A 20,540-nucleotide genomic window follows, 5' to 3' on the forward strand; every position below is an offset into this window, starting at 1 on the left:
AATCATGAAGACGTTTCTGAAGAACATAAAATGTAAAATCAGAAGCTTAGTGAAGTAAGCTTGAGTCTGTTTAAACAGAGAGAAACGTTACTAAAACATTGGTAAAACGTTGTAACGTTTTTAGCAATTCTTGATCAAAACACAGAAGGAATCTAAAACGTTGGTAACGTTTATAAAAACGTTGGTAACGTTTTAGGATTGTCAGAACTGCTGAAGCACAGCTGTTTAGAAACAACTTGAAACGTTACAACGTTTTTATAGAAACATTATAACGTTTCAAAAATGTCAGAATGTTAAAAACAGCTGTATCAAATTCAAAAATCGAGTCACAAACGTTATAACGTTTTAATTAATTTTGAGCTTCAAAAATCCTATTTTTGATCAAGATTTTTACAGTGCAAAATGTTATAAAAACGTTATACAATCGTTGTAACGTTTTTGATCTTTAACTGAGCTTTCAGAAAATTGAAACCTAGAATCGCATTATGAGATAAAACGTTGTAACGTTTTAGAACAAACAGCTCATTTTTGAGCTGACTCTATAAATAGGTGATTGGGTTTTTCTCCCAATTAATCTAAGCCGACCCTAATCTTCTAAAAAGCGATTTTCTAAGACTACTCCATTATTGTGAGAGCTTAAAACTTCAAAATCCCTCAAACAACCTCAAACACGCTTCACTAATCTCAAATTAGATTAGGTTAGAGTGATCTATTGAGTGTTTCTCTTGAGTAGCTTAAACTAAGAGACCTTGTTCTCATCTCTTTAAGTTGGCCGTTTGACTTCCCGCTTGGTGTGTAAGGGCTCAACGGTTCACAAGTTGTAATCTTTTCGTATTGGATAATAGAAAGGCGCACCACTCAAGGTTACGAAGCCCCGGAGACGTAGGCCTTTGTTTTGCCGAACTCCATTAACATCCCGCGTGTCAAATTTCTCTAAACTCATCTATTTACTTTCAATTGCAATTTAATTTCAGTTTTTATTCAATTAGAGGTGCATTTAGTTTAATAGCACTAAGGATATTTTCGCGGGTCATCCATCCGCACTCACCATCAGTGCGAACGCACTGGACCCGCAGACAACCAGATTTACTCGGTTTGACAGTTTTTCTATTTATGGTGCACCAGGGACGCGTTTTTACAGTCAAATGTGGACAAGGCAATCTGGGAAACAATCCAAATATAGCACCCACTAACTCCACTTCCTAGCCCCTTAATTGGGCATAGCCCTTGGCTATAAAAGAGGAGGTTCATTCCCATTCAAACACACAACTCTCATCTCTCTCTTTCCTCTTTGGTGCATGTCCATTTCCATAAAATACAACGATAAATCTGCAGCAATTTCCGTTCCAGAGGCTTTTCTAGGAAGGAGAATGAGAAGATCTTTCCAAGATTTCGGCAAGATTGAGGTTTTTAATTTGATAAAGGGTGTAATCATTTCTTTATTCTATTTCTTATTATTTTTGCCAATTTTTGTAATGGATTCCAAGAGAGAGTAGACTCTCTAGGAGTTTAGATCAATGCATGAACTTGTTTAATTCTATTTTACTTGGATATTTGGTTTTGTTATGATTATTTTATGGGATTTGATTGTTAATTTATGTGATTTATCATTTGTGTTAATTACATAATTAGTGCTTGAATTGTAGTTATCCCATTTTGGATTCGAAAGAAACAAAATTTACTAGGACCAATAGGATAGTACCAAATTATGAATGCAAATACCCTAGGTTTGAATTAGGATCTAACCAATTTGTAATCTAAGCCGGAACTATAGAAATTAAGGTTAGGGACTTGGTGAAGGACCTAACCGTGAAGTCAAACCCTAATTAGGACATCTCAAATCGAATCGGGTATTGGTATGATTGACTTTATTGTGAAATATCAATATTTGAGGAGATGAGAGACTAACAAGAACTTATGGTCTAGGTAGCTAGGGTGAAGGACCTAATCGTGAAGTCCGAATTACTTAGACACGTTATTAATTCACGAAAGTGACCCTTAATGACATATTAGGTTAGAAACCTCATCAAATCATACATGAACTTAAACAAATACCAAATAGATGGAATCCCTTGTAGACCGAATACCCCTAGATCTCCTCAACTAGAAAGCAAACCAAACTTTATTTTATTTATTTTTATTGTTTTAAATTCATTTCTTTGGGTATTAAACCCAATTTTAGGATTGTTAGAACAAAACTCCCCCAATTTACTTTATTTGCACTTTACTTTCCTTTTATTTTCTGAAATTAATTATTAAAGTTTAAGCCTAGTATCTAAACATACTCCTTGTGGTTCGACACCCTAAGTACTACATAGATAGGTGTTGCGCTTGCAACAAACCTTTCTTTGGCTATTAAGGAAAATAAATTTAAAGGCATAAAAGAGTATAATCCAAGCATAATTTCGTATCTCCAAAATACTCATCAAACTTTTTGGCGCCATTGCCGGGGGAGTATAGTTAAATACGAAGTTTTTTAATTTAAAAAATTTATTTCAGATTTTCTTTCACTCTTTGTTTTGGAAACTAACTTTAGTTCTTTTTCAGCATTCTATGAGTCTTGGGAGAAACCCTTTTTCCATGATTTTTGAGGACGAAGAAGACGACATTCACAACAAGGAAATTCCAATCGAAAACCCCGTCATAAACCCACTTGAACATCCTCACCCAGACAAACAATCCCACCATGAGAGCAATGATTCTCGCATACGAGAATTATCCCCACCTATTACAACACGACTAATACAATCCTAATACGACACTCCAATTGAATGTGTTTGGAGCCCTCTACAGGTGTCTCTATATGACAGGATAATAAGGCAAATACAATCCTAATACGACACTCCAATTGAATGTGTTTGGAGCACTCTAATCGAGTCTCTATATGGCAAGATAAAATGACATTTACAACCTAACACAACTCCAATAGAAAGTGTTTGGAGCACAATAGTAGTGTCTCCTGATGGCAAGATAATAGGGCTTTTACAACCCTAATACAACACTACAATTGAAGGTGTTTGGAGCACTCAAGTAGTGACTCTATAAAGCAAAATAATAGGGAATTTACAACCCTTATACAACACTCTAATTGAAGGTGTTTGGAACATTCTAATAGTGTTTCTATAGAACAAGATAATAGGGCATTTAGAATCCTAATACAACACTCCAACTGAAGGTGTTTGGAGCACTCTATTAGTGTCTCAAGATGGCAACATAAAATGGCGTTTACAACCCTAATACAACGCTCCAATTGAACGTGTTTGGACCAATCTAGAAGTGTCTTTATATGACAAGATAATAGGGCATTTAGAATCCTAATACAACACTCCAATTGAAGGTGTTTGGAGCACTCTATTAGTGTCTCAAGATGGCAAGATAAAATGTCGTTTAAAACCCTAATACAACACTCCACTTGAAGATGTTCGAAGCACTCTACTAATGTCCCCAAACAGCATTATAATAAGGCATTTGCAACCGTAATATAATACTCCAATTGAAGGTGTTTGGAGCACTTTAATAGTGTCTCCAGATGGCAAGATAATAGGGCATTTACAACCCAATAGAACACTCCACTTGAAGGTCTTTTGACCACTTTATTAGTGTCTCTAGATAGCAAGAGAAGAGGGCAATTGCAACCCTAATACAGCACTCAAATTGAATGTGTTTGGAGCAATCTAGTAGTAACCTTATTTAGGAAGATAATAGGGCATTTACAACACTAATACAACACTTCAATTGAATGTGTTTGGAGCACTCTAGTAGTGTCTCTATATGGCAAGATAATATGGCATTCACAACTCTAATACAACACTCCAATTGAAGATGTTTGGAACACTCGAGAAGTGTCTTTATATGACAAGATAATAGGGCATTTACAATTCTAATACAACACTCCAATTGAAGGTATTTGGAGAACTCTATTAGTATCTCCAGACGGCAAGATAAAATGGAGTTGACGACCCGAATACAACACTCCAATTGAAGGTGTTTGGAGCACTCTAATAGTGTCTCCAGATGGAAAGATAATAGAACATATATAACCCCAATAGAACAAACCAATTGAAGGTGTTTCGACCACTTTAGTAGTGTCTCTAGATAGCAAGAGAAGATGGCACTTGCAACCCTAATACAACACTTCAATTGAAGGTGTTTGGAGCACTCTAGTAGTAACTCCATATAGGAAGATAATAGGGCATTTACAACCCTAATACAACACTTCAATTGAAGGTGTTTGGAGCACTCTAGTAGTGTCTCTATATGGCAAGATAATATGGCATTTACAACCCTAATACAACACTCCAATTGAAGGTGTTTGGAGCACTCTAGAAGTGTCTCTATATGACAAGATAATAGCGCATTTACAATCCTAATACAACACTCCAATTGAAGGTGTTTGGAGCACTCTATTAGTATCTCCAGACGGCAAGATAAAATGGAGTTGACGACCCGAATACAGCACTCCAATTAAAGATGTTTGGAGTACCCTTCTAGTATCTCCATACAGCAAGATAATAAGGCATTTGCAACCGTAATACAATACTCCAATTGAAGGTGTTTGGAGCACTCTAGAAGTGTCTCCAGATGGCAAGACAATAGGGCATTTCGAATCCCAATAGAACACTCCGAATAAAGGTGGTTGGACCACTTTAGTAGTGTCTCTAGATAGCAAGAGAAGAGGGCAATTGCAACCCTAATACAACACTTCAATTGATGGTTTATGGAGCACTCTAGTAGTAACTCTGTATAGGAAGATAATAGGACATTTACAACCCTAATACTACACTCAAATTGGACGTGTTTAGAGCACTCTAGTAGTGTCTCTATATGGCAAGATAATATGGCATTTACAACCCTAATACAATAGTCCAATTGAAGGTGTTTGGAGTACTCTACTAGTGTCTCTAGACAGCAAGATAATAAGGTATTAGCAATCGTAATATAATACTCCAATTGAAGGTGTTTGGAGCACTCTAGTAGTGTCTCCAGATGGCAAGATAATAGGGCATTTACAACCCCAATAGAACACTCCAATTGAAGGTGTTCGGACCACTTTAGTAGTGTCTCTAGATAGCAAGAGAAGAGGGCAATTGCAACCCGAATACAGCACTCCAATTGAAAGTGTTTGGAGCACTCTAGTAGTAACTCCATATAAGAAGATAATAGGGCATCTAGAATCTTAATACAACATCCCATTTGAAGGTGCTTGGAGCACTCTATTAGTGTCTCCAGACGGCAAGATAAAGTGGCGTTTACAACCCTAATACAACACTCCAAATGAAGGTGCTTGGAGCACTCTAGAAGTGTGACAAGATAATAGGGCATTTAGAATCCTAATACAGCACTCCAATTGAAGGTGTTTGGAGCACGCTATTAGAGTCTCCAGATGGCAAGATAAAATGGCGTTTACAATCCTAATACAACACTCCAATTGAAGATGTTTGGAGCACTCTACTAGTGTCTCCAGACAGCAATATAATATGGCATTCGCAACCGTAATACGATACTCCAATTGAAGGTGTTTGGATCACTCTAGTAGTGTTTCCAGATAGCAAGATAAAAGGACATGAACACTCCAATTGATGGTTTTTCGACCACTTTAGTAGTGTCTCTAGATAGCAAGAGAAGATTGCAATTCCAACCCTAATACAACACTCCAATTGAAGGTGTTTGGAGCACTCTATTAGTAACTCGATATAGGAAGATAATAGGGCATTTAAAACCCTAATACAACACTTCAATTGAAGGTGTTTGGAGCACTCTATTAGTGTCTCTATATGGGAAGATAATATGGCATTTACAACCCTAATACAACACTCCAATTGAAGATGTTTGGAGAACTCTAGAAGTGTCTCTATATGACAAGACAATAGGGCATTTACAATCTTAATACAACACTCCAATTGAAGGTGTTTGGAGCACTCTATTAGTGTCTCCAGATGGCAAGATAAAATGGCGTTTACAACCCTAATACAACGTTCCAATTGAAGGTGTTTGGAGCACTCTATAAGTGTCTCTATATGACAAGATAATAGGGCATTTAGAATCCTACTACAACACTCCAATTGAAGCTGTTCAGAGCACTCTATTAGTGTCTCCTGATGGCAAGATGAAATGGCGTTTACAACCCTAATACAACACTCCAATTGAAGATGTTCGGTGCACGCTACTAGTGTCTCCAGACAGCAATATAATAAGGCATTTGCAACCGTAATACAATACTCCAATTGAAGGTCTTTGGAAGACCCTAGTAGTGTCTCTAGATGACAAGATAATAGGGCATTTACAACCCCAATAGAACACTCCAATTGAAGGTGTTTAGGCCATTTTATTAGTGTCTCTAGATAGAAAAAGAAGAGGGCAATTGCTACCCTAATACAAAACTCAAATTGAAGGTGTTTGGAGCACTCTAGTAGTAACTTTATATATGAAGATAATAGGGCATTTACAGTCCTAATCCAACACTCCAATTGAAGGTGTTTCGAGCACTCTATTAGTGTGTTCAGATGGCAAGATAAAATGGCGTTTACAACCCTAATACAACGCTCCAATTGAAGGTGTTTGGAGCACTCTATAAGTGTCTCTATATGACAAGATAATAGGGCATTTAGAGTCCTAATAAAACACTCCAATTGAAGCTGTTTAGAGCACTCTATTAGTGTCTCCAGATGGCAAGATGAAATAGCGTTTACAACCCTAATACAACACTCCAATTGAAGATGTTCGGTGCACTCTACTAGTGTCTCCAGACAGCAATATACAAAGGCATTTGCAACCGTAATACAATACTCCAATTGAAGGTCTTTGGAGCACCCTAGTAGTGTCTCTAGATGACAAGATAATAGGGCACTTACAACCCCAATAGAACACTCCAATTGAAGGTCTTTTGACCACTTTATTAGTGTCTCTTGATAGAAAAAGAAGAGGGCAATTCCAACCCTAATACAACACTCAAATTGAAGTTGTTTGGAGCAATCTAGTAGTAACTTTATTTAGAAAGATAATAGGGCATTTACAACACTAATACAACACTTTAATTGAATGTGTTTGGAGCACTCTAGTAGTGTCTCTGTATGACAAGATAATAGAGCATTTACAATCCTAATACAACGCTCCAATTGAAGCTGTTTAGAGCACTCTATTAGTGTCTCCAGATGGCAAGATGAAATGGCGTTTACAACCCTAATACAACACTCCAATTGAAGATGTTCAGTGCACTCTGCTAGTGTCTCCAGACAGCAATATACAAAGGCATTTGCAACCGTAATACAATACTCCAATTGAAGGTCTTTGGAGCACCCTAGTAGTGTCTCTAGATGACAAGATAATAGGGCATTTACGACCCCAATAGAACACTCCAATTGAAGGTCTTTTGACCACTTTATTAGTGTCTCTTGATAGAAAAAGAAGAGGGCAATTCCAACCCTAATACAACACTCAAATTGAAGGTGTTTGGAGTAATCTAGTAGTAACTTTATTTAGGAAGATAATAGGGCATTTACAACACTAATACAACACTTCAATTGAATGTGTTTGGAGCACTCTAGTAGTGTCTCTGTATGACAAGATAATAGAGCATTTACAATCCTAATACAACGCTCCAATTGAAGCTGTTCGGAGCACTCTATTAATGTCTCCAGATGGCCAGATGAAATGGCGTTTACAACCCTAATACAACACTACAATTGAAGACATTTGGAGCACTCTACTAGTGTCTCCTGACAGCAATATAACAAGGCATTTGGAACCGTAATACAATACTCCAATTGAAGGTGTTTGGAGCATTCTAGTAGTGTCTCCAGATGGCAAGATAATCAGACATTTATAACCCCAATAGAACACTCCAATTGAAACTGTTTCGACCACTTTAGTAGTGTCTCTAGATAGCAAGAGAAGAGGGCAGTTGCAACCCTAATACAACACTCCAATTGAAGGTGTTTGGAGCACTCTAGTAGTAACTCTATATAGGAAGATAATAGGGCATTTACAACCCTAATACAACACTTCAATTGAAGGTGTTTGGAGCACTCTAGTAGTGTCTCTATATGGCAAGATAATATGGCATTTACAACCCTAATACAACACTCCAATTGAAGGTGTTTGGAGCACTCTAGAAGTGTCTCAATAGGGCATTTACAACCCTAATACAACATTCCAATTGATGGTGTGTGGAGGACTCTAATAGTGGCTCAATAGGGCATTTACAACCCTAATACAACACTCCAATTGATGGTGTTTGGAGCACTATAGTAGCGGCTCTATATTGCAAAATAATAAGTCATTTACAATCCTAATACAACAATCCAACTTAAGGTGTCTAAAGCACTCTAGTGGTGTGTCCAGATAGCAAGATAATATAGTATTTACAACCCTAATACAACACTCCAATGGATGGTGTTTGAAGCACTCTAGTAGTGTCTCCAGATGGCAAGATAATTGGGCATTTTCTACCCTAATAAAACACTCTAATTGAAGGTGTTTGGAGCACTCTAATAGTGTATCCAGATGGCAAGACAATACAGCATTTATAACCCTTATATAGCACTTCAATTTATGGTGTTTGGAGCACTCTAGTAGTGTTTCTATATGGTAAGATAATATGGCATTTACAATTCTAATATAACACCCCAATTTAAGGTGTTTGGTGCTCTCTTGTTGTGTCTCTATATGGTAAGATAAAGGAGCGTTTGCAACCCTAATACAACATTCCAATTGAAGGTGTGTGGAGGACTCTAGTAATGTATCTATATGGCAAGATAATAAGGCATTTACAACCCTAATACAACCCTCTAATTGAAGGTGTTTGGAGCAGTCTAGTAGTGGCTCTATATGGTAAGATAATAGGACATTTACAACCCTAATACAACACTCCAATTGAAAGTGTTTGGAGCACTCTAGTTGTGTCTCTATATAGCAAGAGAGGAGGGCAGGTGCAACCCAAAACAACACTCCAATTGAAGGTGTTTGGAGCACTCTAGTAGTGTCTCAAAATGGCAAGACAATAAGGCATTTACAATCCTAATAAAACACTCTAATTGAAGGTGTTTGGAGCACTCTAGTAGGATCTCCAGATGGCGTGATAATATGACATTTACAACCCTAATACAGCACTCTAATTGATGGTGTTTGGAGCACTCTAGTAGTGTTTCTATATGGCAAGATGATAGGACATTTACAATCCTAATACAACACCCCATTTGAAGTTGTTTGTAGCACTCTAGTCGTGTCTCTATATGGCAAGATAATAGGGCATTTACAACCCTAATACTACACTCTAATTGAAGGTGTTTGGAGCACTCTAGTAGTGTTTCTATATGGCAAGATAATAGGGCATTTACAACCATAATACAACACTCCAATTGAAGGTGTTTGGAAAACTCTTCTATTGTCTTCATATGACAAGATAATAGGGCATTTACAACCCTATTACAGCACTAAAATTGAAGGTGTTTGGAGCACTCTAGTAGTGTCTCCAGATGGTAAGATAATAGAGCATTTACAACACTAATACAACATTCCAATTGATGATGTTTGGAGCACTCTTGGAATGCCTCCAGATAGCTAGAGAAGAGAGCAGTTGCAATCGTAATACAACACTCCAATTGAATGTGTCTTGAGCACTCTAGTAGTGTCTCCAGGTGACAAGATAATATGACATTTACAACCCTAATACAACACCCCAATTGAAAGTCTTTGGAGCACTCTAGTAGTGTCTCTAGATGGCAAGATGATAGGGAATTTACGATCCTAATAGAACACTTAAATTGAAGGTGTTTGGAGCACTCTAGTAGTGTCTCTTGATGGAAAGAGAATAGGACAGTTGCAACCCTAATACAACACTCCAATTGAAAGTGTTTGGATCACTCTAGTAGTGTCTTCAGATGGCAAGATAATAGGGCATTTACAACCCTAATAAAACACTCCAATTGAAAGTGTTTGGATCACTCTAGTAGTGTCTCTGGATGGCAAGAGAAGAGGGCAATTGCAACCCTAACAATACTCCAATTGAAGGTGTTTGGAGGACTCTAGTGGTGTCTATATGGCAAGATAATAGGACATTTACAACCCTAATACAACACTCCAATTGAAAGTGTTTGGAGCACTCTAGTAGTGACTCTATATAGCAAGATAATAGAGCATTTACAACCCTAATACAACACTCCAATTGAAAGTGTTTGAAACACTCTAATAGTGTCTCTATATGACAAGATAAAAGGGCGTTTACAACTCTAATACAACATTCCAATTGAAGGTGTTTGGAGCACTCTAATAGTGTCTCCAAATAACATGATAATAAGGCATTTGCAACCGTAGTACAATACGCCAATTGAAGGTGCTTGGAGCACAATAGTAAAGTCTTCATATGGCAAGATAATAGGACATTTACAACCCTAATACAACACTCATATTGATGGTGTTTGGAGTACTCTAGTAGTGTCTCCAGATAGCAAGATAATAAGGCTGGTCGTCTTTCATGTTTTACTATCTGCCTTTCATCTTCATTTAGATGTTTTTCATCTTCTAATAGTTATTTTTCTACTTGTACTGGTTGTCTTTCATGTTCCATGCTTATTTTTCATCAACCCATGGTTGTATTTCAACTTCTTTTATTGTATTTGATCTTCTTCTAGTTGTATTTCATATTGTACTGGTTGTCTTTCACATTCTACCGGTTATTTTTCATCTTCTTCTTGTTGTATTCCATATTCTTCTTGTTGTCATTCATGTTCTAATGGTTCGTGTTCTACTGGGTTTTTTTCATCTTCTACTTGTTTCTTTCATCTTTTTCTTGTTGTCTTTCGTCGTGCACAGGTTGTCGTTCATATTCTACTTGTTGTCTTTCATATTCTACTACTGGTTATATTTCATTTTCTTCTAGTTATCTTTCATCTAGTACTTGTTGTCATTCATGTTCTACGAATTGTCTTTAATCTTCTTGTAATTGTTTTTCTCTTCTACTAATTGCTTTTCAATTTCTTCTAGTTGTATTTCATCTTGTACAGTTTTTTTTCATGTTCTGCTCGTTGTCTTTGATCTACTACATGTTGTATTTTAATCTTCTTATAGTTATATTTCTTCTTTTTCTAGTTATCTTATCTTGTATTGGTTGTCTTTCATGTTTTATTAGTTGTCTTTTATTTTCTTGTGGTTGTCATTAATCTATCCTTGGTTCTGATTTGTCTTCTTCTAGTTGTATTTTGTCGTCATCTAGTTGTCCTTCATAATGTATTAGTTGTCTTTAATGTTATACTGGTTGTCTTTCATCTTCTTCTAGTTGTATTTAATCTTGTTGTTGTTGATTTTCATATTGTACTGGTTCTCTTTCATGTTCTACAGGTTATCTTTCATCTTCTAATTGTTATTTTTCATCTTCTTCAAGTTGTCTTACATCGTGTACTGGTTGTCTTTCATGTTTTACTGGTTGTCTTTCATATATTACTTGTTTTATTTAATTTTTTTCAAGATGTATTTCATCTTTTTCTAGTTGTCTTTCATTCTGTATGGGTTATCCTTCATCTGCTTCTAGTTGCATTTCATCTTCTTCTTCTTCTTTGTAATGTTGTACTGGTTGTCTTTAATATTCTATTTGTTGTATTTCATCTTCTTCTAGTTGTATTTCATCTTGTACTAGTCATCTCTCATGTTCTACTAATTGTCTTTCATTTTATTCTAGTTGTTTTTCATCTTCTACTAGTTTTTTTCATCTTTTATTGGTTGTCTTTCATATTCTACTGGTTGTTTTTAATGTTCTACTGGTTGCCTTTCATCTTCTTCTAGTTGTATTTTATCTTCTTCTAGTTGTCATTCATCTTATACTGGTTGTATTTCATATTTTACTAGTTGTTTTTCATTTTGTACTATATGTCTTTTGTATTCTACTAATTATTTTTCATCATCTTCTAGTTATTTTTTATCTTGTATTATTTGTCTTTCATGTTCTACTGCTTGTCTTTCATGTTCTGCTAGTTGTATTACATCTTCTTCTAGTTGTATTTCATCTTATTCTAGTTATCTTTTATATTATATTAGTTGTATTTCATCTTCTTCTAGTTCTATTTTTTTTCATCTAAAAGCTGGTTGTATTTAATGTTCCACCAGGTGTCTTTCATCTTCTACTTGTTGTTTTTCATCTTCTTCTAATTGTTTTTCAGCTTATACTGATTGTCTTTTATGTTCTACTGGTTGCCTTTCATATTTTGTTGGTTGTCTTTCATCTATTATTAATTGTATTTTAACTTCTTCTAGTTGTATTTAATCTTGTGATGGTCGTCTTTCATGTTCCACTAATTGTCTTTTATCTTCTTCTAGTTGTTTTTTATTTTCTACTAATTGTTTTTCAACTTCTTTTAGTTGTCTTTCATCTTGTACTTGTTGTTTTTCATTTATTACTTATTGTATTTTATCTTTTTCGAGTTGTATTTCATCTTGTTCAAGTTGTATTTTATTTTTTTCGAGTTGTTTTTCATCTTCTACTGGTTGTCTTTCATGTTCTACTTATTGTATTTCATCTTTTTCGAGTTGTATTTCATCTTTTTCGAGTTGTATTTCATCTTGTTCAAGTTGTATTTCATTTTCTTTGAGTTGTATTTTATTTTTTTCGAGTTGTCTTTCATCTTCTACTAGTTGTCTTTCATCTTCTACTGGTTGTCTTTCATCTTCTAATAGTTATTTTTAATCTTATACTGGTTTCTTTCATGTTCTTCTAGTTGAATTTCATCTACTGCTGGTTTTCTTTAATGTTTTACTGGTTGTCTTTCATTTTCTTCTAGTTGTTTTTTCATGATGTATTAGTTGTTATTCATATTTTCTAGTTGTCTTTCATCTTGTACATGATATTTTTCATATTCTACTGATTGTATTTCATCTTTTTCTAGTTATTTTTTTGTATTTGTTGTTTTTCATCTTCTTTCAATTGTATTTCATTTTCTTCTGATTGCCTTCAATGTTCTTCTAGTTATTTGCAAAGTGAATTTGTAGGTTGAAGAGAGAGAAAATAAGAAATATATGGGGGAACTCAATTAAATTTCCAAACTCGCTGGATTATCTACCCAGACCAAGGGTCCAGGCTACGTAAGACCCATTGGATAATCCAGCGGGATCTTCCTTGAATTCAGATCACCCCAGGTACCTGACTCAAGCAAATTACAAACGGACAGGCCATGTTAGTTTTTTTTAACTTGGCACGAATCTCAAAACAAATCTCCTATAGTTTTTAACTTTTTATAGTTACAGGATTGACTTCGGCCTGGCTGGAATTAATCTGAGCCGGCCATTTGTAATTTGCTCGAGTCAGGTACTTGAGATGGATTCACCTTCCATACAACCAGCTGGATTATCTAGAGGGAAGGTTACATTAACAAGTTATTCGTAAACGATGTTACGTTTTTAATTTGAATTATTTATAAGTTACGAATAAAATTTCGGCTATGCCTGCTGCTCTGGCACCAAGAATTCAAAATCTGTCGAGATCTAATGGAATTTGTGTTCAATCATGTCTAAAACAAATGTCCCTATGTTTCGAATAATAACATAATTAAAATCATGTAATTGTGTTTTTCAAGATTCCCAGTATGTGTTGGATGAATGCATGCCTTTAAACTCCAGGTCTCATTGAAATAAGATATATTATTGTTATTTTTTATCAAATGCGGGTAGAAATCAAAAGTTCTTCCTGCTATCCCTATCAAGGCCTAAAGGTTGTCTCAAAATTTTCAAAAAGCTACCCTTTAAGGTTCTATTTACAAATGTGACCCTCGAGTTGTGTAAATTCAAATAAACTCGTAGGAAATTCAGAATTGTGTATCGAACCGATAACAATTGTTGATGAATAAGACTAGAACTAAATCATACAGAGAGTTTCTATTGACAATTGAAAACATTTGCTTTCTAAAAAAATATTGAAAAGAAATGACACCGCAAATATTTAGAAAATTACATAAAAGTTCATACTGGTTTTTTGGAAGCTGACATGGTTGTTATAAATCTTGTTAATACTCATCTAGATAACTATACAATGACTCGTCGGGATTCTTTGACCGACGCCTAGTAAGCAAGGATTTTAAGAGGCCTTTGCTTTTATTCGAGTTCCTTTCCATCTCCTTCTGATAGTTCCTTTCAGAGTGCAATTGTACCGTTCTTTGACTCTCCATTGAATACTGTTGGACCATCGAAAACAAAAGCAAAGATATTTAGTGCTTCTATGACTACAATTGCAAATATTGGCTCACACTAAATAGACAAACAAAACCAAATAGGTCTTTTACCAAATCAACAAGGAATTTGCATAAATACCCAAGATGTTTGGTATTTGCAGAACTACTGTGTTTTTTCTTGGACAATTCCCACCTTTACAAAAAGCAGCAAGTGGGTTTTCTTTTCACTCATGGGACAAGCAACTGCTGATTGGAAGTACCCCTTTATTATTTAGTAATATGAAAAGGAGAAATAGAGGAACCCAAAATTGCAAATTTATAGAATTAGGAAGTCACGGTCAATGTCTGTGAACCTTTTTCGGGTTCCACTTTCTGCGATTTTACAGAGAATATCCTAGTTTTAATTTTTTTTTTTCATGTTTTGAGGTTTGGTTTTTCTCACTTTTTTTCATATTACTAAATAATAGAAGTGCTAGAGAATTATACAATAAGGAACAGTTAAGAAAATAATACATAATAGACTAGTGTTTGAATCTAAATTACAAGGTCATTATCTATGCTGCATGGATGTTGACATGGATTGGCAATACAACAATTTCTAGAAACCCAGGATACAGATATATATATATATATATAGAGGTTGGCTAAGATCAAAGTGGTAGTTCTTGAGCTTTGGTGCTACCAATTCGTTTTTCAATTTTCAAAGTTCAAAACGTCAATCCAAACCGTTCAAGTTGTTCTCCATATTAAATTGTGCTTGGAGACCAAATTTTACATTTTTTTGAATTTTTTTACTATCTATTAAGCCACTTTGAAAATCGTTGATCCAACGGTGGCTTAACAAAACAGTAAAATCAGAAGCCACCGTTGGATCATATTTTGCGATGGGCTACGGTGAGTTGCGAAGTAAACCGACTATTTTACTTCACGCTCATATTTTGCGATTTTAAAGTTCAAAACGTCGATCCGAACCGTTCATCTTGTTCTCCATATTAAAATGTGCTTGGAGACCAAATTTTACATTTTTTGGAATTTTTTTACTATTTATTAAGCAATTTTGAAAGTCGTTGATCTGATGGTCCAGAAAATTTTACTGTTTTTCACTGTTCACAGCAAAACAGCAATTTTCAAAAATGCTTAATAAATAGTAAAAAAATTCCAAAAAATGTAAAATTTGATCTCCAAGCACATTTCAATATGGATTAAACATCTAACGGTTCGGATCGGTCGTTTGGACTTTCAAAATAAAAATACGGCGTGAAGTAGAAACGCGTTTTACTTCGCAACTCACCGTAGCCCATCTCTCTCTCTCTCTCTCTCTCTATATATATATATATGACATTCTTTTTTGTTCTCTAGATACATAGATGTAATTATTATTCTACAAAAAAAAAATCAAAGCATACAATCATTAAATGCTTGCTTTTAAAAATTTACAGCTAACAGGTATATTTACTATTAAGGGTGCCAGATTGGATATTATACGTCTGTATCCAAATCCAAATTTGGACTTTTGCAGACAATAATATCCAGTATCTGAATATTTGTAGATATGGATTATGGATATAGATACAGATACGGTTTAAGCCGATACGGATAAGGATATGATTTTAAATTTTGGAAGTGGATACAGATAACTAGGCACAAGATATGCGAACAATGCCTCCAAGTAGTGGACATTATAATAGATAATTAGGTCCGCACTTGGACATAAGAAGGCACAAAAGTTGAAGGTTGCGAGAACCATAGATTCTTATAGTCCATATTTTAAATAGAATGAGGCTATGGTACTATGCATAGCGCACATTGGTCCATACTATGGATATATATCTTCGTTTTCAAAGTCTAAATAGTCGATCTAAACCGTTCAACATGATCCCCATATAAAAGTACTGGCAGACTAAAGTTTCCATTTTTTAGAATCATTTTACTATTTTTTTAAATAGGCAGAAAATCACTAGTTTTGAATGGTCTAAAATTTTTAGACCTGAGTGATTTTCTACCTATCTACAAATTTTTACAAAAGCTCTAAAAAAATGTAAAATTTGATCTACGAGTACATTTTCATATGGAGATCATCTAAAATGGTTCAGATTGGCTGCTTGGATTTTGTAAACAAAGATATTGATCCAAAGTACGGATCAATGTGTACCATGCATAGTACCATAGCCTCACTCTTATAATAATTCAAAACAAAACCTAAAATAGTAAAATTGGTCCCTGTTATTACCCTTCGTCCAAGATTTCTGTTGGGAGAAGCAGGTCTGCTTACAAGAGAAGCAGCTCGAGACAGCAGCCTTGAAGTTGGTAGAGGCGACATTGATCTCTTTTCTGCGAATAAAAAATCATGAACTCAAATAAATATATAAAATCAGAAGAAAAGAAGGAAAAAATGTACTCCTTGAAATGTTATGCCTACATATTTCTCACTTCAGTCCCCAAAATTTGGACAAAATTTCAATTTAGTCCACAAACATAGTGGATGGTACAATGCAACTGTTGTCCTACTGTCAAACCCAATCGAGAAAATTGTATTGTTTTGTTACATAAAACGGGAGATTTGTACAACAGTAAGTTCTTAACAAAGAGAAAGATTCAAGGATTACAGTCAAAATCAACCAAAATTAGATAAAAAATGAGAATCGCCATAACACTAATTCTAGAAATCCTGTCTTACTTTTAGACTGTACTGTAGTATGGAAATTATAGAAATCACAAAGGGGAAACCGTAAACTTCAGGATCAACACAAAAAAAAATGAAATCGACACAATATTTGCATTACTGAAGCAAAAAAAAATAACAACAAAAAATGTGAGACTTTCGTGAGCTAAATAGAAACTGAACCTTCTCCGGTACTAAGTTAATCATCACGCCACTTTAAAAGTATAAGGTGATAGAGAGCAAATTTTATCACTTTAAAAAAATATATATATCTGTTTAAACACCTCTTGAAGACGGAGTCATGATCTGTGGGGATGGAGATGGAGATCGCCCCCTTTTAGAAGGAGATACAGACCGTGACCTTGGGCTGTTGTTAGAGTTCGAAGAAGAACACGTATTAATATTCCTGTGAAAATAAAAATTAATAAGAGATGTCATATAGCATGTCAGAGTTTCAAAAATCTCGTTACACGAGAAAGAGCAATAATTACCTTACAATAGGAGGTCTCTTTATTGGCGGTGCTATAACTGCAATACACAAACACAAATAGTCGAGAGTCAAACTTTAATAAAAAATCACCGTTTTGTTTCATATATTGTAAGAAAGGTTTTTTTTACCTGAATGCATTTTATCCAATTTCTCACTCGTAGTATAATGATTTGGTCGTTGGTATGTTTTTATTGGATGAACTTCTGAGTCGAGCAAGTTGGTACCTTTAGTTGAGAAAAACAAAGACATAATTTGTTAAAATCATCTCTAGGAGAATAAAGTAGGAAAGAAAAATCTAGAGTCTGAAAATTGCCTGGAACAATATAATGTTTGTGAAACTTCGGTGCTCTGATTATGAGAGATTGTTGCGACCTTCCTTCCTGGTCTATTACTTCTTGGCATGTTCTTATTCTCTAATTTAAGAAGCAATAAAATGGTAATAAAAATAAGATAGTAAAGATAAAATTACTAAAGAGATAGGCTAGTAAATTTTCTATGATTCAATCCCCAGTGAGGTTCTTGAGAAATTAAAAAAAAAAAAAACATAATTTATGCTGGCACAAGACCGAAAGGCAAATTTGTAAATTTCATTTCAAGTTTTCAAACCAAAGGGGGTACCAAATTCACCCCTCTAAAACTACGAATTCAAGATACATGATGCAAAAAGGAGTAATATAAAGTCGCTTATGGAAAATAAGACCCATTATTGTATTGTACTAACAAATAGCACATAACAGTTCCCACATTAGGACCATATTTGGACATGACATCTAATTTGCTACCTTAAAAAATGATGTCTGTACATTCCATTAAATATATAACACTTTTGTTTGTAATTTAATTTCCTAATTTATTATCCCCAAATTGAACTAAAAATAACCACATTAGAGACATAAATGAACCTGCTCAACAGTGGAAACCATAAACTCCGCTTCGGATACTTCATCAACCTTCTCCGTTAAGAGATTATTCACCTTATATGAAACAAAACCAAGGTGGTCTACAGTACTTACGAGGGCTTCAACCGTGTAATCTTTCAAGCCGTTTATCATTCTACACCAACCCAAAAAAATTTAAAAGAAACAAAGTTAATAAGAGCACCTCACTAATAAGCTGTGTCGATAAAATACCTATAGTGAAAACATGCAACTGAACGTCCCATTTGGATTATTTTGCCTATTATCCCAACTTTATATACTTGACTACTCTGAGTTACAAAACCAATATACTGTTTCAAAGAGAAAGGACAAAAGGAAAATCCAAAACATTCAGTGTGTATTTTTTATCATGTTATGTTGCACAATACATGGTACAATTCCCCGGTCACTAAATAAAATGACACAATACATGGTGCAATTCTATTGGTTACTGGGATTTTAATCAGGAAGCAAACAGAATTTCTAAATTTAGAGGTCTTAACATATGAAAACAACAGCAAACTTCCATTTATAATAATCCAATATAATTCTTCAATCTCTTGGGGGCATATTTTGTGTTTATTATATAATAACACATTACACATGCCACGTTAGCATTAAACCATTTTTTCTGGTTAAAGCCTTTTTATGTCAGAGACTTATTATTTGTTGGAAACTTGAGCTTTCTAACAAAATGATCTCTCTTTAAGGGTCTATATGCAAACTACTAAGTATAAATTGGAATATACTGGTGCTGAAACTTAAATTGCATCGAAATATATGTAAAAGGTGAACATACCCAGGTTTCTGTGAATTATTTCTGTAAAACAATTCAAAATAATCAGCAGCTGAGTACAACTGAGACCTCAAATTCTTCAAATCCTGAAAGTATAATTTATGCCCAAACAAAATAAAATAAAATAAAATGGCATAAGGTCAAGCGGTCAGCTCTTATCCATAATTAGAAAAGAAGTTTTATTTTACCATTTTCCTAGTGAATTAATAAGCTGAAAAGTTTCATCTCTAGTTGCCAAAGTTGGGCACAATACAATAAAAAAAATGCCCAAAAAGGAATAGAATGTACATTCGAAATGATAGAATCTGACCTTGAGGCTGTCAGAGAAAAGCAAAGCTTCTTGAGCTGAAGCCTCGTCACTTGTTGAAGCCTCCATTGAACAAAATTGAAGAGACCTGGACCTTTCAAATGAAACAACAAAGGATAGGTATCGAATTCTCTGCTTCTCGACCAAAATTCAAGCATTCATCTCTCTCCTAAGCACATTCAACCAAAACCCATTGTCTTATCGTATAAATGAGACCTCTTTGATTCGAGAGTAGCTGAGGTTAGATAGATAGAGAAAGTGAGAGAAGAAGTATTTTGAGCACTTTTGGTAACCTAACACTGAGGCACAAAATAGGCTAAGAGCAAACCAAACCGAACTGGAATAAAAAATTCAGTTCCTTCAGTTCAAACCCAAGTTCCTATTTTCTCAATAATAGTGGTAAAAAGGGACAAAGGTGGGAGCTTTGATTTGGATGTGTTAGGTGGCGTAGAATAGGATCGATAGAGAAAGGTAAAAGGAAGATCCTGCGTTCCCTTTTAGAAACCAAGTTATGGGAGCCAAAAGAGGTAGTGAGAGTGTGAAAGGGGAGAGAATAGAAGTGAGGTAAAGAGGTGAGACAAGCGCAAAGAAGTTTTTTGTCTCTAACAATTCAGTAAAAAATCCATGGTAGTTCTCGTCTCGGAGGAGGCAGTCCCAGTGCTCACTGAGTCCGTGTACACCCAGGTACCTGAGGCACAATTTTAAAAAATGAACGGGCCAGATTAATTCCAGCTGGATCAAACTCAGCCCGGAGGCAGTTGGGCTGGGTGGGTCTGCTTTGAGATTCGTGCCACATGAAAATAACGGTCCAGATTTGTGACATGCACTCAGGTACCTGGGGTGAAAAGGATTCGTGCTTCAGTTGGACAGGAATATTACTAGCTGCACCAGGTTCATTATGAAATGTATGAATTCCAAAACTAAAGAAAGGACAGTAGAATAGGAGATATTACTTGCTGCACTCGGTCTTTTATTAGATGTATGAATTTCAAACTGATCGTTGAGTGATAACTGATAACTAGCTTCGTTGACTTGGTGTGAATATTTATCAAATTTAATTTTGCGAAGATTAGAATAATCATATAAGCTCTAGTGATATATTTAAAGAACAAAATATTTATTTTATTATATCTTCTAAAATCTATTTAATATCTTGTAAAATGTTAATTGTTAAATCTAAAACTGTGTCTAACTTTATATAAAAGTGATTTAGCCTTT

General features: G+C 34.9%; 1 protein-coding gene across 1 annotated transcript; it reads right to left on the reverse strand.

The window, feature by feature from the left end:
- Positions 1-13,895: 13,895 nt before the first annotated feature.
- Positions 13,896-19,977, reverse strand: LOC144568467 (putative protein ABIL3). Its single transcript, XM_078318825.1, has 9 exons — positions 19,326-19,977; positions 19,019-19,101; positions 18,205-18,355; positions 17,616-17,715; positions 17,431-17,526; positions 17,304-17,340; positions 17,097-17,218; positions 16,381-16,481; positions 13,896-14,153 (listed from the first exon to the last, which is right to left on the reverse strand). The coding sequence occupies exons 1-9, from the start codon at positions 19,389-19,391 to the stop codon at positions 13,986-13,988; spliced, it is 924 nt and encodes a 307-aa protein (XP_078174951.1). The 5' UTR covers positions 19,392-19,977; the 3' UTR covers positions 13,896-13,985.
- Between the last annotated feature and the right edge of the window lie 563 nt (positions 19,978-20,540).

Source organism: Carex rostrata, chromosome 17 (assembly GCF_964058835.1).
Source record: "Carex rostrata chromosome 17, lpCarRost1.2, whole genome shotgun sequence".
Lineage (NCBI taxonomy): Eukaryota > Viridiplantae > Streptophyta > Magnoliopsida > Poales > Cyperaceae > Carex > Carex rostrata.

Bases quoted from the DNA above. Each gene is read 5' to 3' on its own strand.
- LOC144568467 (XM_078318825.1), bottom strand. From the start codon at position 19,391: ATGGAGGCTTCAACAAGTGACGAGGCTTCAGCTCAAGAAGCTTTGCTT. The intron at 17,341-17,430 runs GTAAAAAAAACC...TGTGTATTGCAG, and splicing joins ATTGGATAAAATGCATTCAG to TTATAGCACCGCCAATAAAG. The intron at 16,482-17,096 runs GTGTTTAAACAG...TTTTATTCGCAG, and splicing joins CATGACTCCGTCTTCAAGAG to AAAAGAGATCAATGTCGCCT.